Genomic DNA, 15,261 nt, shown 5'->3' with positions numbered 1-15,261 from the left:
GTCGCACTCTTTTAATTCCTTCTGCCTTTCTATAAACAAAGTGAGGGACAAAAGTGAAATCCTTCCGCCTTTTGCTCTGCAGACTCACAAGGGCGCAAGCAGGGGAAAAAAACCTCGACTGTTCTCTTTAACAACAGCATTTGCATATTTTTATAGTCTCTCAAAGAAAAATAGCCGGCAGGCTAACAGCTCCAGCAGCAGTGTATGCTGAAAACGGAAGCAATGAGATGTGTGTGTGTGTGTGTGTGTGTGTGTGTGTGTGTGTGTGTGTGTGTGTGTGTGTGTGTGTGTGTGTGTGTGTGTGTGTGTGTGTGTGTGTGTGTGTGTGTGTGTGTGTGTGTGTGTGTGTGTGTGTGTGTGTGTGTGTGTGTGTGTGTGTGTGTGTGTGTGTGTGTGTGTGTGTGTGTGTGTGTGTGTGTGCGTGTGTGTGTGTGTGTGTGTGCGTGTGTGTGTGTGTGTGCGCGCGCTCACAGCGTGGCTACTCTGTCCCTCTGCAGCAGATTGAGTCTGGGTCCAATGTGGAAAAAGGCCCCATTCCCGAGAAGGGAGGGAAGGTTGGAGAGTTGAAGCCCCTCTTCTACAAGAGAAATAACATAACATTAGAATCCGTTAGAACTGCATCTTGAACATTCTTTATATGGCACGTAATACACATTTTGTCTCCAGGCATATTTTTTAATCTCCAGGTGTCCAGATGTTCACCATCTTCACTACTAAAGTTTGTGTTGATTTCTGATCACATCCTTATCACCTTATTTATTGAGGGCAGTGACTGATACTTGAATTGAGAGTCTATATAGATAGATAGATAGATAGATAGATAGATAGATAGATAGATAGATAGATAGATAGATAGATAGATAGATAGATAGATAGATAGATAGATAGATAGATAGATAGATAGATAGATAGATAGATAGATAGATAGATAGATAGATAGATAGATAGATAGATAGATAGATAGATAGATAGATAGATAGATTTTCATGGTGCTAAAATAAGACTATTGAGCCTATTTTAGATTTGACACCTTGCGACCCGAATAAGTTGGCAGAACTCAAAACATTTAAGGCAATCCATTTTTTTAAGTTAAGGAATTCAAAGTTTAAGTAAGCAGAGTACACTAATTCATACAATTAACTTAAAACTTTCATGTAATCTCAATGTGAACACTTTTATTAGTATAAACTTAGTTTGCTTTAACAAGCTAATCTGCTAACATACTAATTGGCTAACATATTAATAATAATAATAATAATAAGTTTAATTTATATAGCGCCTTTCCCAAGCTCAAGGACGCTTCACAATTGCCCAGTCCAAGTAATGAGCGATTGTAGTCGCAAATCGCATTACATATACAAACATAAAAAACAGAGGCAACAAACAAACATTAGTTACAGACAGTATGGTATTAGCATGTTATAAAGAAGCACTTGATGTATGAGCGCAACAATATATATGTATTATTTGCTCTCAAATCAAGCTGCATGCACCACTTGTCACCATGATGGTAACTAAAACCAACATTAACAGAAATTCTTCCAAATTAGCATAACAAAACATGAATCACTCCCACTTAACATTAATCTTGCACAAAAATACATATATATATATTACACTTAATTTTAGCAGTTACTCTCCCTTCGAGTGCCATCGACAAAGAATGCTGGGAAATAGACATCCCAGCCGTTTCAGTTAAACTTAAGTTCGTCTAAATTAAAATAAATAATTTCATAAAACTCAAAACAATGAAACAGTTCAGTTTACTTAAAATATATCAGTTCTGTGCACTTGAAAGAAAAAGAAAGTCCTAAATACTCATAAAAGTTAATTTGACTGAACTAATTAGTTTAATTTAAGTTTGTCCTACTCAAACCAATGAATTATTTTGAGCATTAGGGTTTACAGTCCAGTCCGTAATTGTTAAAACGCGTGGTTTACTGTATATCCTCTCGCATGGCTATATGGCCCCCATTATAAATGATTTTGCTTCAGAATTTCTTCAGCGTATGCTATAGCAGGCTCGCTTGCATGTATAACATGAGGTTTAGATATATCCAGCTCTATCAGCGAGTGCACTAGGCATTATGGTGCATACCAGAAATTAGACTCATTGACCTTTCCACCTTACACATGAGACACATATGTTTCCTTAGCTTAGCCATTATTCAGCCTCTAAGCAGTGCACCCTTAGCAAGCACATTTTAATAAAAGTGAGCGAGAGCAAACTGGAGGAGTTTAGAATGATACATTGCATGTTGCCTGAGTTAAGGGCAGCATTTTAGCTGTGGGGCTGTCCGTGTGCCCGGCCTGAGTAATGAGTAATGTGTGGTAGGCAGTTTGGCAGAAGGTCAGGCCACTTCTAGCAGGCTGGTGAACGTTGCTTTTTTGACCCTGCGGGCTGTATGCGTGAGTGGACCAAGAGGGAGAGAATTAGAGGAGGAGACAAAGAGAGGTAGAAATGGTTGAGACAGAGAGTGAGGAAAGGCCCAGAGGTTTGAGAGAACATATAGGATGCAAAAATAAGGATACAGATGTATGTAAACCCATTTTTCCTTCTGTGGGTGGGAATGACACACACAAATGATTTTCTAAACAACCAAGTGTGCCCACACATAAAAACAGAAGATTGTATGTAGTTGCTAACACGTTTTCACTGTCATTTGTCAGTCATACATCCACTTGAGCCACAGATTTCTCTCAATTTTACAGCTCAAAATAGACACAAAGGCGCTTTTTATACCACCTTACCAAACTACGGCTTATATATGACTTGTATACTTCAAAAACAAAAGTATCTACAGCAAAATGCTGCTGTTTCCATCACCTCTTCAGCAGAGTTAACGTTCCCGTCTGGTAACCCTCTCCAGGACAGGCTCCATCATTTATCCCTGATCGGGCTAAAAGCAGCAGAGCTGAATTTGTGTTTCGACGTGCTGCACTGCCATAAACAGCATCTTATTTTCTTCCCATTTTCACCATGAATCTCAAACGGCGCACGCCAGTTACATTAAAACAACGTATGAGGAAAATTACAGCTGTATTATTTTATTTGCAATACCTGTAATAGGCCTCGTATTCCGAGCAGTATTTATTGAGCCGCACGGCTTTGCCGTGGATTTATTGTGTTGACAGTCTTGCACTCAGTCGTTTTGCATAACTTGAGTATGAAAAAACATCAATTCATCTGCATATTATATTCTTTTTTAATACTAAGGGGTGAGACAGTTCTCAAGCAGTGGGTTTGTTTAACTTAACAGACTGCACTTTCTGCAACCAACAGCAAATCCTTAAATCCGTATATACTCTGATATAAGATTTCCATGTGCTATGGTTCTCACAGCCAGCATAACACCCTCAACTATCGAAACTCTTCCGTATCGCAAAGACAGACACTTGTGCTTTTGTGATTGAAGCTGAAATATCAGGAGACCTGTTTTCACACAAAACAAGCAACAGAAAAAAGAACAGAGGTCACTTCCAATGCGTGGTTCCTCTGTTATTCAATTTGATTGGGATTTTGGGTGATTTGTGTTGTGCATCTCTGGGGAAATAAATGCTTTGATTAATGTAATCCTGAGCAGGGAGGTACCACAAACCGCACTCCTCGGGGGAACGGTGCTGTTTGACAAACAAAAACACGCAGGGCACCACTTCAGTCCACACACAATGGATACATTTGAAATGGTAGAGGGCACGTCACAGAGCTTGTGCAACTTTTTCACCAGATTAATATGTTGATGTATAATTACGATGGAATATCAGATAATCCTATATAATCAAGTGTTTCATGAAAGTGCCCCTGACCCGTACTGGGACAGTAGGAGTTAGAATACGGCTGTGGCCTTCAGCAGTAATCAGTGCAGTGTCTGTTATAGGTGTCCAATAGATATTGTTAGTCCACATGGGACAGTTAAGAGGGAACTACACACACACACACACACACACACACACACACACACACACACACATACACACAGAGAGCGAAAACTAGCATCCATATCACGAAACAGACAGCTGTGTGTCACATCACACATATCTTGAGATGGATGAAATTTGAGGCTGCGGTCCTGACTGATTTCTAAGGGGATAACATGCCTGATGTGATTTATGTGTTTAGGCGTGATTATTTTGTATTTTAATGATTTGAGTTTGTATTTTAATTATTTGAGTTTGTATTTTAATGATTTGAGTTTATTTACGTGTGTGTGTGTGTGTGTGTGTGTGTGTGTGTGTGTGTGTGTGTGTGTGTGTGTGTGTGTGTGTGTGTGTGTGTGTGTGTGTGTGTGTGTGTGTGTGTGTGTGTGTGTGTGTGTGTGTGTGTGTGTGTGTGTGTGTGTGTGTGTGTGTGTTTATTCTACATATGTATAATGTTGCATCCACATATCATTTAAAGCACATTATGACATTTGCATTGATTTCCAATGGGAGGGAGCACAATCAATAAGGGGCTGGCTGGAATGTTTACGAATAATGAAGCTCGGATAATCTTCGTGTAAGACACAGAGCTCTGAAACATTTTTTCGCCATTTCGGTCATGAGCTGCGCGCCTCCTGGGCCGGTGCTATACGGGAAATGATGCACAGGGGAGCAGTGGAATAAACAAGGCGGAACGACGTGACGCACTCTATGGGCTTCCATGTATAGAACAAGGATATAAAATAATGTCATTCCTAGTCACAAATTATGAAATAACATCGGCCAGTCGATTACTCTTCATCTCTAACCGACTATCACTAAATATTTTAGATTGGTCTTATGTAGTTTTATTCCAGTTTTTGGGTGGAAAGAAAAATATATAAATGCAATACTGCGTTTTGTTGTTATTTCGATTATTATAATTATACACAATAACTGTAGATTGTTTTCAAATGATTTCGCATTTCAAACTGTATATTAAAATTTGGCAAAAGAAAGCCCAAAACTGTCTGCATTGGAGGATTACAGCTGTGACATATGCCCAATCCCTTCTTTTCCTTTCGATAAAGAAAGTGATACTTTCATGACAGCAGTTAAACGAATGAAATAAAATAAAAAAGACGTTTTAAAATAAATAGGCCTATGTAATTATAAAATAATAATTAGCCTGTAATAAATGAGTCTACAATGTTTTATTTCTTATTTTAGTAATACCATAATACACATGTACCATTTAGTTATGACATTTTATCTTCCAGAATTAAGAGAAAATAAGGCACATCGCTTTTTTCCCCCTTTTCTTTTTGGGAAGAAGCCAGAGCTCTGGCCTACAATTTCACGCTGTCAGACATGAGCTTAGCGCTTTGAAGGTTTGTTTCTCTAATTAATGATAATTCAGCAGTATGTGTCTGTTACATATTCAATATAGGCTATTATATTGTCTTTCTTCAAAATGAGCAGATATTTCATTTCGTCATAATAAAAAAAAATTTTCTTTGAAATAATTTCTCTTTTAATATTCACAATTCTCATTAATTGTATTGAATTAAATTATATTGTATTCGGTGTCTTATTTTTTTATTTTATTTTTTCGTAATGTTAAACTCCTCGAATTATTCAAATATTTAACTGGTTGATCAAACATGCGCGCACTTTTTTTACATGATGATTTCAGTTAGATAATTAATTTTGTTTTATTTTTTTTGTTGAATACAATTTTCCTTAATGATAACGTGTTGGTCATAATGTCATAATGATACGTTTTTGCATATTTAAATAGGCTTCTTTCGTTATATCAGCATTATTACACAACAACATTAACTGCCAAATATAATTATAAATGATCTGTTTAAAACATTTTACGTTTTATTTATAAGCTTCCTTTAACGAATCATTTTAGTAAACTAGATAAAGCTGCAACTTACGTCTAACATTATAAGTCAGATTTGGGAGGGCTTACAAAGTAGGGTGAAAATCCGTTTGAAGACTAGCCTACACTGAATATTGTAACCATGTATCGTTAATAGCAGGGTCTGCATTGTTTATTTCAGCAAAAAATAATAATTTGAATTAATGTCTTGTGAATAAATTAATTGTACGGAGGTGATTTTTCGCATTATGATTTCAACAGGTATCAGTTTACGATATCAGTACCTTATGCTTCTCCTAAAAAAATAATAAGAAGAAATCAATAATCAAGGACAATAGCCCAATTACTCACTATTAGCCCTTTTACCATACTGACTAAGCGCGACACCTGCTGGTGACAAAACACTCCCCCATACGTCACTGTCAAGCGTGTAAAGTGTGGGATCTAATCTTTATGGTTGTGCTGATTCCAGTTATTTTATGTATACATCTTTTGTAGACGCTTGTATTTCTATAGACATATACGAATTTGAGATGTGCGTTTGGCGCAATAGTAGATGTTCTTGGCTTGACTGTGGCTCTTTCATCTCGACTCCAGTGCACAAACATATAGCTTAATGCGACCAGTGTTCCCTCTTTTATTCCACTCACCATAGCAACCGAGAGGAAGGCTTCAGAAATGCTGTGCCCATGAATGAAACAAACGGTCTTAGTGGGGCTGCGAGAAAGAGAGATGGCATCTTCGACCGGGGGTGCGTTTCCCGAAAGCATCGTTAGCCAACTATAGTCGCAAGTCCCGTCGTTATCAGCATAGTTCAACGATTTGGTGTTTCCCGAAACCATCGTTCCAACGAACGTTCGCAAACAGCATCGCAAACTTGTGTGGTTGGAGCGACAGCTCTCGAGCTGTGGTTAGAAGCATAGTTTCTAGTTTACATGAGATGTAGACTGAATAAATCCTTATCTTTAGCAAAATAAGCAAGCTGACATTCAGTACAACCCGTGTTATTTATTTAGAATACATACAAATGTAATTTACGTCTTTTAGTTTGTCAAGAGATTTAAAACACCGTTTTTGAAGACTGCGCATGTGCGAACGCGCTCTACTATGTAAGAACGAGCCAAATATTGAGTCTGGTAATAAAGCAAAATAACTGAGAAAAATTAGAAATGGTCTTCAGATGCCATGTCTGCAACTTATATGACAAAATCTAGCGTTAATTCGATCTCAAACAGATTAATTAAAATAATTTATTAGTCCACCACGTGCGAGACGTCATAAACCAGCGTGGTTGAACGATACTTTGCGACATATGGTTTCGGGAAACAGTCGTGACGAGCTAGTTGATTTCTCCAACGATGCATCATACTATGGTAGTTAAGCAGTGAGCTATATAGTTGTACGGGAAACGCACCCCGGGAGGGCACGCAAAGTTAACCCAAGAAATATCGCGGGGAGAGGTTTTCGTTTTGTTACATATTTTGATATATTAATCTTAAGTATTTTACAATTTAATTATAATTCAATCTAAATTTAGTTTTTATAACTGCCTGTGCATTTTAGTCACCTCAAATGTTTATAGCCTAGTTTAAGCTGCTTAAGTCTCGTTTCGCCTAATTTAGCCTATAATCATGCCTTGCGCCGATCATTTATTTTCGCATATTTTCATTGCCATTGCTCATGATCAGCTAGTGTCTGCTCAGTTGCCACTCGTGCGTTGTGTTGTCCTTTCACAGTCGTTCGGTAACAACTAAAATCCTTTGCTTTGCAGTCAACCACACACCGTCTCGCGTTATGCATCGCGCGCTCCAAAACAAGTCAGTGCTGCTGACCAAGTTTCATCAAACTTTGGCACAGAAGTAAAAAGATCGATTTATGTAAACGACCTGATATCCACTTGTACCCGACTCCACCGAGAATTCCACCGAGGGTCTCCTGTTTGAATTTGATTGATTGCACATTCTCCACTGGACATTCACTACAAAACAGCAGCTTAACCGTCTGCTCGCTATTTATAAAGCTAAACAGTCTTATTGATTTTTACACGAAAAAAAGGACTTCGCAACAGCACACACATATAGGCAATATATATATATATATATATATATATATATATATATATATATATATATATATATATATATATATATATATATATATATATATATATATATATATATATATATATTAGTAGCCTATATAGATATTGTTCAGGCAGTATGCCTTGTAATAGGCTACAGTTTTATAATCTCGCCGAATACTGATTCATTTTCACTTACCGTATTCCATGATAACTGGCAAAAATGTCTCAAATACAGCATTGTTCGTCCATCACTGACCGACTCTCTCCCTCCGTGTTTGGTCCTTCCTAAGATTTTCTTCCCTCTGACTCAACTGAGCGGAGCTCTCCTCTGCACCGCTATTATTTTCACTAAAATATATGAAAATTTATGCAAATGAAAATCAGCACTAACTGTTCGTCTCTTGTTATACTTGGGGATTTTTCCCTCTCTACTTGCACGGAAAACAAATGATCTCCCCAGCAGGGAACACGGGGACCGTGTTACATAAACAAATAAATAATAAACAGCCTACTTCTCAGATAAAAAACATTAAACTTCAAAAAAGTTGAAGGCTTGAACATTTGAAATTGCTCTGACTCCTTAGAGTGGGTGAATCTCTTTTCTTAGACTGGCTATCACGTTTCTTATGGCCGCACGAGACGTCCTTTGAAAGCGAGCAGTATGAAATGCATAACAGTAATTTAGACCAAAAATCTGCTGGAAATTAATGAATAGACAGCCCCGTGGCGGTGGCCCTACTTTGCCATTCAATGTAAACAAATCCACGAGGTTCTCGGTTTTTGAGTCTGATCCAAATGAAATCTTCTGGGAAGGGGAGTGCGTAGTCCTCTCTTGGGTTTTCTACAAAACCTGATTCAGTGTTATTCTACCCAATACAACAATACTAAATGAAATAAGATAAGCTTTCCTGTCACAATTGTTGTAAAATGGTGCATTGGTTTACATGTGTTTACATGTGACTTTTTATGCACCTGATACTTATTATTCTAGCTGTTCATAAACAAGGAGATCCAGTTTGACACCCAGTGTCACATCTCTCTTGTTTACTGAAGCTGGGGGGGGGGGACCATATACGTCAATCACTCTAAATTTTCTTTGGACTTGCACTTTTATTTATAGGCTATATGGGTGAATCCATATGTTGTATGGGTCTGATGGTAGCACGTCTAAACGATTCAGCGCGAGATTTGAAAATGAATGTTGTATTTGGCCTATCGCTAGTTGATCTTGGTAGTTAAATTAGAAGACATTTCTTGCAAATCCCCCCAAAGGATTGCTCAGTTTGCATTCGTTTTGGTTGCCACTTTCTCCCCATGCCTTTCTTGTGTTTAGCTGCATTGCACTCTCTGTTTCCGCTTGGAAGCATCGTAGTCATCTCGTTAACTCTTGAGAGGCCGAGGTCTCAGAATTTTTTTTTGGTAAATGTGATGCAATTGGGTTATTACGTCGATAGGCTATATTTATTTGATCTTGCTTGGTTGAGTTCAAAAATTGTAACAGACAAGCTGGAAGAGAATTTATATTTTAAGACTAATTTTGTCAATAAGAGTGAGATCTTTGCAAACAGATATTCCATGCAGCCAGTGTGTTTTCAGTGCATTTCGAAATACCTATTTCGAAATAAAAAAAATAAAAATAAAATTATTTATTAGATTTGTTCATCACTCTTAGCTAAATTCAACCTACGGCTAATATACTGATTTTTGTGTTTGTTTTGTTTTGTTTTGTTTTAGTTTTTAGTTTTTTATTTATGTATTTATAGCCCTGAGAAATAGCCCAGTCACGCTGCCTTGTCAACAATTCACCTAAATAATTCACCAGGACTATTGGAAACTTAAATTAGGATTTATTAATATATTCCCGCATTCTTTAGAGTTTTCAGTCATTTATCTTGATTTATTTATTTAAATTCAAAAGCAACCAATTGGAATAGCCGGAAGGGGGGTCTAAGTGCCCGAAGCGAGTTCTCTAGACCTGTCAATCTTGCCAGTACTATCCAATCAACGAGAGCCGTACACCCGACTTCCTTGCATTTGGGGAAAAGACGTGGACGATGTACGCAGCACAGGGTAAACACTCGTGTGTCCTCGAGCTCTGAGGGAGGGACGGAGCTAACTGTCAGAGAGAGAGAGAGAGAGAGAGAGAGAGAGAGAGAGAGAGAGAGAGAGAGAGAGAGAGAGAGAGAGAGAGAGAGAGAGGAGAACAAGCGAATGAGAAAGAAGGCATGCAACACTGCTTTGCACTGTAATACTGGATTGTACTTCAACTGGAGCGGTTTGGCAGGTTTAAACACATCAAAACAGAACAAAGAGACAGACTTTACAGCACCATAAAAGAATCTGCAAAAGAAAAGAAATAAAGGAACGGAGCAAGTGAAATCGCTGCGGCTAAATAACAAAAGAATTGAGGAGGAACCACGTTTAATATTTTTTCCACTCGGCAACGGAACATACGATTGGACTTATTATTTTTAAGGGCACATTACAACTTCTTAGAGCGCCAGAACTTTTTTTTTTTTTTTTTTTTTTGCGGGACAAAGTTTTTGAAACAATTTTTCACATTTTTCTCTGTTTTTAAAAAGAAAATACTACAGATTGAAGGGACTGTTTGACTTTCGAGGGGTTTTTCAACGCTGACATAAACTGGAATGTATCGTTTTAATCATTCATATGTTCGAAATATATGAATGCGCAGAATATCCAAGAGACGGATTTCGTCTTTCTCATTGCTTTTTGTTGATGGTGTTTGCCAAAACACAAGCCAGACTTTTAAAGTTTGAATAATTCATGAGATATAATTTGCCTGCATTAAAAAAGTTTCTGCAAAAAGGGAGGGGGTGATCGGCAAACATATTCATAAGGTTAGCGGAATGGCCACAGCGGCATCCAACCCTTATCTATCCAGCAGTAGTTTATTATCGTCCGGCTCGATCGTGCACTCGGACTCCGGGGGTGGGATGCAGCAGGGCAGTGCTGCGGTAACCTCAGTGTCCGGTGGGTACAGAGGAGACCCAACGGTGAAAATGGTACAAAGTGATTTTATGCAGGGCGCAATGGCAGCGAGCAACGGGGGACATATGCTAAGCCACGCTCACCAGTGGGTGACGTCCTTGCCTCACGCGGCAGCGGCGGCTGCGGCTGCCGCAGTTGCAGCAGCTGAAGCCGGATCGCCATGGTCGTCTAGTCCCGTTGGAATGACAGGCAGCCCGCAACAGCAGCAGGACGTGAAAAATAACTCGGGGAGAGACGATTTGCACTCTGGGACTGCGCTGCATCACAGGCCCCCACATTTAGGTCCCCACCAGACTCACGCGGGTGCCTGGGGTAGCACAACCGCTGCCCACATCCCGTCTCTAACCGGGAGCCAGCAGCAGCAGCAGTCCCTCATATACTCGCAGCCTGGTGGCTTCACGGTAAACGGCATGCTCAGTCCGCCGGGCAGTCAAAGCCTAGTACACCCGGGTCTGGTGCGTGGCGACACCCCGGAGCTCGATCACAACAGCCACCACCACCACCATCACCACCAGCATCAACATCACCAGCAAGCACACCACGGAGTGAACAACCACGACCCGCACTCCGACGAGGACACGCCGACGTCGGACGACTTAGAGCACTTTGCCAAGCAGTTCAAACAACGCCGGATCAAACTGGGCTTCACGCAAGCGGACGTGGGCTTGGCGTTGGGCACTCTGTACGGGAACGTCTTCTCGCAGACCACAATCTGTCGCTTCGAAGCTCTCCAGCTCAGCTTTAAGAACATGTGCAAGCTGAAGCCGTTGCTTAACAAATGGCTGGAGGAAGCTGACTCTTCCACGGGCAGTCCCACCAGCATTGACAAGATAGCGGCTCAGGGCAGGAAGCGCAAGAAGCGCACCTCCATCGAAGTGAGCGTCAAAGGTGCGTTGGAGAGCCACTTCTTGAAATGCCCCAAGCCTTCGGCCCAAGAGATAACCAGTCTAGCGGACAACCTTCAGCTGGAGAAAGAGGTGGTGAGAGTTTGGTTTTGCAATCGGAGACAGAAGGAGAAAAGGATGACGCCCCCAGGAGTGCCGCAGACGCCGGAGGATGTATATTCTCAGGTCGGCAATGTGAGTGCAGATACACCGCCCCCCTCCATGGACTGCAAACGAATGTTCAGTGAGACATAGAACAGCATACAAGACTAAAAAATATTTTATATAAATGACTAATCTGATAAAACACAGACTACCATGAAGATAGCAAAGCATTTTGATACTGTGATTGTGAGGGAATATTGAGACTGCAGATGTGTTATATATTTTTTTCACAAGAAAAAAAAAATCACCCCTCTTCCTTCCCAAACCCTAAACCGCCCGCTAATCTTCTTCCAGGCCCTTAAATGTCTTTACCTAAAAGGTTGTGTCTGCTCTTTCTTTCAGGGACATTTTTTAGTAGATTACTTAAAAGATGCAAGTTTAACTGGGCCGAGCGAACCGGGCGACCAGAGGGTGACAACTACAAGTTCTTTCCACCAGGTAATTTTGGCGCATTAACTTCAACTGAAAAATATGAGAGATTAGAAATGAACATCAAAAATCTTTGCCCCCCCCTACCCTGTTACACCAATGTCTTGTTTGAGAGGCAAAAGACGCAGGCAATTGTGTATGTTGTTATGGGACATTAAACCTCAAACAAAGGGATGAAATTCAACTGAAACAATGCGAAGAACAGTGGCATCCACGAAGCTTCCATCCAACTTGGCAGATAAGACTGCATGGTTTTGTTATTATCCAAAAATATGGAATGGATTTTTTTCTGGCCTTCCAATCCTTACAAAAACAACAAAAGACTGCCCTCAGTTTCTGATCTCCAAGATCAACGTCTTTTTGATTTTTGATTTTTTTTTTTTTTTTTTTTTTATGTAAAGAACTGAATCTTACGTGGATTTTTGAGGACAAAATGAAATCAAAGATGACTTTTGAAAAGACTGATTATTCCGCAGCTGCACCTCTTTGAAAATCTTCTTTGCGAACATCCGTTGCCAAGTGGGCCAGAGCTGGTGCTGTGGATGTTTTCATGTGCTGCCATTTCCAAGCAGTATTCTTTGGTAGGTTTTAATAAACAAGACTATGTAAATCCGGCAATATAGATTCATTAGATCAGATGCTGATCGGAATTATTTACTTAATATTTTTCATTAAAATGCTTTGTTTTAATATTTTATTCGGGATACATACGAACTATTCCAAACAGTTATTTATTTCCCCCAGACTTGTGTAAAATGTTTTCCCCCTGTTTTCGTTGTTGACCTTATTTGTTTTGTTTAATTTTGTATTCTCATTTTTAAAAGAGCACAAATCTACACGAGCTGACATTGACAGTAGGAAATAAGGGTATATTTTGATGTGATGATTTGATTGTAATTTAATTTCAGTAGTGATTCCGTAAGAGATGATCGAGAACAATAAATTTGTTAGAATGAAACAAGATTGTGTGTTGTGCCTAAAATCGTAGCTGTTTGTATTTTTTAGGTTGCTCTGAGAGCAGTATTTAGCCAAATGCATTTTAAAATGATGACTGCTGAATATGAATGGCCTTATGTTCTGACCTGCAGACTAGAAATAACAAAACAAAACCTTTGTATTTGTATTGCAACAAAATAGAGATGCTTGAGATGTTTTCTTAAAATACAACCGTCCTATATATATTTTACATAATGCGTTTTAAAAAAACAGGTCAGTGTTTACAACGTAGCAATAGTTTAGGCCTCTATGGGAACCATTACGCATTAACTTTAAGCATTTCTATGTAACATTCTCCTCTTTGACAAACCACCAAAAGTGTCACCGCTGTGAATTATACTTCAGTGTAGGCTGCAACCATTTTGTTAGCAGGATGAAATGTGTCTCTGTGGCAAGTAATAGAGATAGCAACGTTCAGTCGGCTAAATCTCACGAGAGAAAGCCCAGAAAAGTTGACCGCTTTTGGAGGTGGAGTGTTTACATGTCACGCGCTTTTTTTGTGTATCAACCCGATCATCGTGGGGTTTTTTTTGGAGATATTTATATTAAGTGTTACATGCTTTTTGCATCTATCTATCTATCTATCTATCTATCTATCTATCTATCTATCTATCTATCTATCTATCTATCTATCTATCTATCTATCTATCTATCTATCTATCTATCTATCTATCTATCTATCTATCTATCTGATAGGCATATTGCTAAAATATCTACACTGTCCCCGTATATCCTTGTAAACTAAAACACGTGTTTACAGACTTGCACAGCTATGCATATCTTTTTATCGTAGGCCTTATTTTTAGCATTCGATCAGTCGATGTGTTAAGGAATAGCTGAATTGTATAACATTTATTTTATAAAGTTCTAAGCAATTTAATTTATAATCAATTTCACGTTTGCCACATGCATTGTATGATGACCTGTATGGAGTTTTATTAGGCTATTATTTTTATTATTTATTATTATTGTTTCCCGGTTGTCGCAAGCACCAGCTTGTATGCTACATATTCTCTGTTTTGCTTGTTAAAATAAACCAGAATAGGCCTACCTAATTTCACAACAGATTGCATATGCCCTCCAGACTTACAAATGGGCCTGTAATATAAGTCATGCCGTAAACTTTAGCTGGTATAAACCTGTCATAAACTGACTTCATGATACATACCAAACATTATTCATGTAAGCCAAATATTGGAGATGAAATTATCCTGAGCTAGGCCTCATAAATAAAACGGACGAAGTGTTTCGTAAGCGGGCGAAAACGACAGTGTGATCGCTTCAACTTTTTCTTAGGATGACTATTCAGCAAAACGCGCAATTCCCTGTCTCTCTCCAGATTTAAATTTCGCGGATGAATTCCCATACACTAGTTGCTTAGCAACTAAATTCAATCAATGTTATAGAAGTATGCATCCCTTCTCTTTGTCCCCAAATAATAAGGGTGCTAGTCTGACATTCAGACTGATTTTGTATGACCCGAGTTAAAGAAATGCTGTCATTGAGAAGTAGGTTAAATTTAATCATAATAAAAATTTATAAATTTATTTATAAAGGGGAAAAATGTTGGGGGGGAAATAAGCTCATGTGTATGATTGGTGTATATTTAAATATCGAGTTGTTTCCAGTATTGTTAATTAAACAGATTTGGAAGGAATATGTCTAAACAAAAAACATTAAAAAAAGTCTTTTTTTAAATGTATTTTTTGTATGCCCGATGGCCCTGTTTTCCTTTAGGCCAGGGGTCGGCAACAGGCGGCCCGCGGGCCAAAACTGGCCCGCCAGCAATATTTTCTGGCCCGCCGGATTATTTTGGAAATCCGTTTTTTTTTTTTTTTTTTTTTTACTATAACGGTTTACAAATAGGCCCCGTGTATCAGTGATGCGTTGATCCAAAATGAGCG

The 15,261-nt window shown here is 38.9% G+C and overlaps 1 protein-coding gene across 2 annotated transcripts; it reads left to right on the top strand.

Moving 5' to 3' along the window:
• Positions 1-10,116: 10,116 nt before the first annotated feature.
• On the top strand, positions 10,117-13,316 carry pou3f3b (POU class 3 homeobox 3b). Of its 2 annotated transcripts, none has more exons than XM_079629055.1 (2): positions 10,117-11,962; positions 12,275-13,316. In XM_079629055.1, exons 1-2 carry the CDS (start codon positions 10,742-10,744, stop codon positions 12,386-12,388), a joined length of 1,335 nt encoding a protein of 444 aa, XP_079485181.1. In that variant the 5' UTR covers positions 10,117-10,741; the 3' UTR covers positions 12,389-13,316. The 2 variants fall into 2 exon arrangements, with proteins under 2 accessions (XP_079485181.1, XP_079485182.1); XM_079629056.1 differs by having other exon boundaries at positions 10,420-11,953; positions 12,275-13,310.
• The last annotated feature ends 1,945 nt before the right edge of the window (positions 13,317-15,261 follow it).

The sequence above is a fragment of the Phoxinus phoxinus genome (assembly GCF_949152265.1).
Source record: "Phoxinus phoxinus genome assembly, chromosome: 11".
In the NCBI taxonomy this organism is placed as follows: Eukaryota; Metazoa; Chordata; class Actinopteri; order Cypriniformes; family Leuciscidae; genus Phoxinus; species Phoxinus phoxinus.
This window is presented reverse-complemented; position numbering and strand designations above follow the sequence as displayed.

Excerpts from the sequence above, each read along its gene's own strand:
- pou3f3b (XM_079629055.1), top strand. The coding sequence starts at position 10,742 with ATGGCCACAGCGGCATCCAACCCTTATCTATCCAGCAGTAGTTTATTA. Across the intron at positions 11,963-12,274 it reads TATATTCTCAGGTCGGCAAT|GGACATTTTTTAGTAGATTA; the intron begins GTGAGTGCAGAT and ends TCTTTCTTTCAG.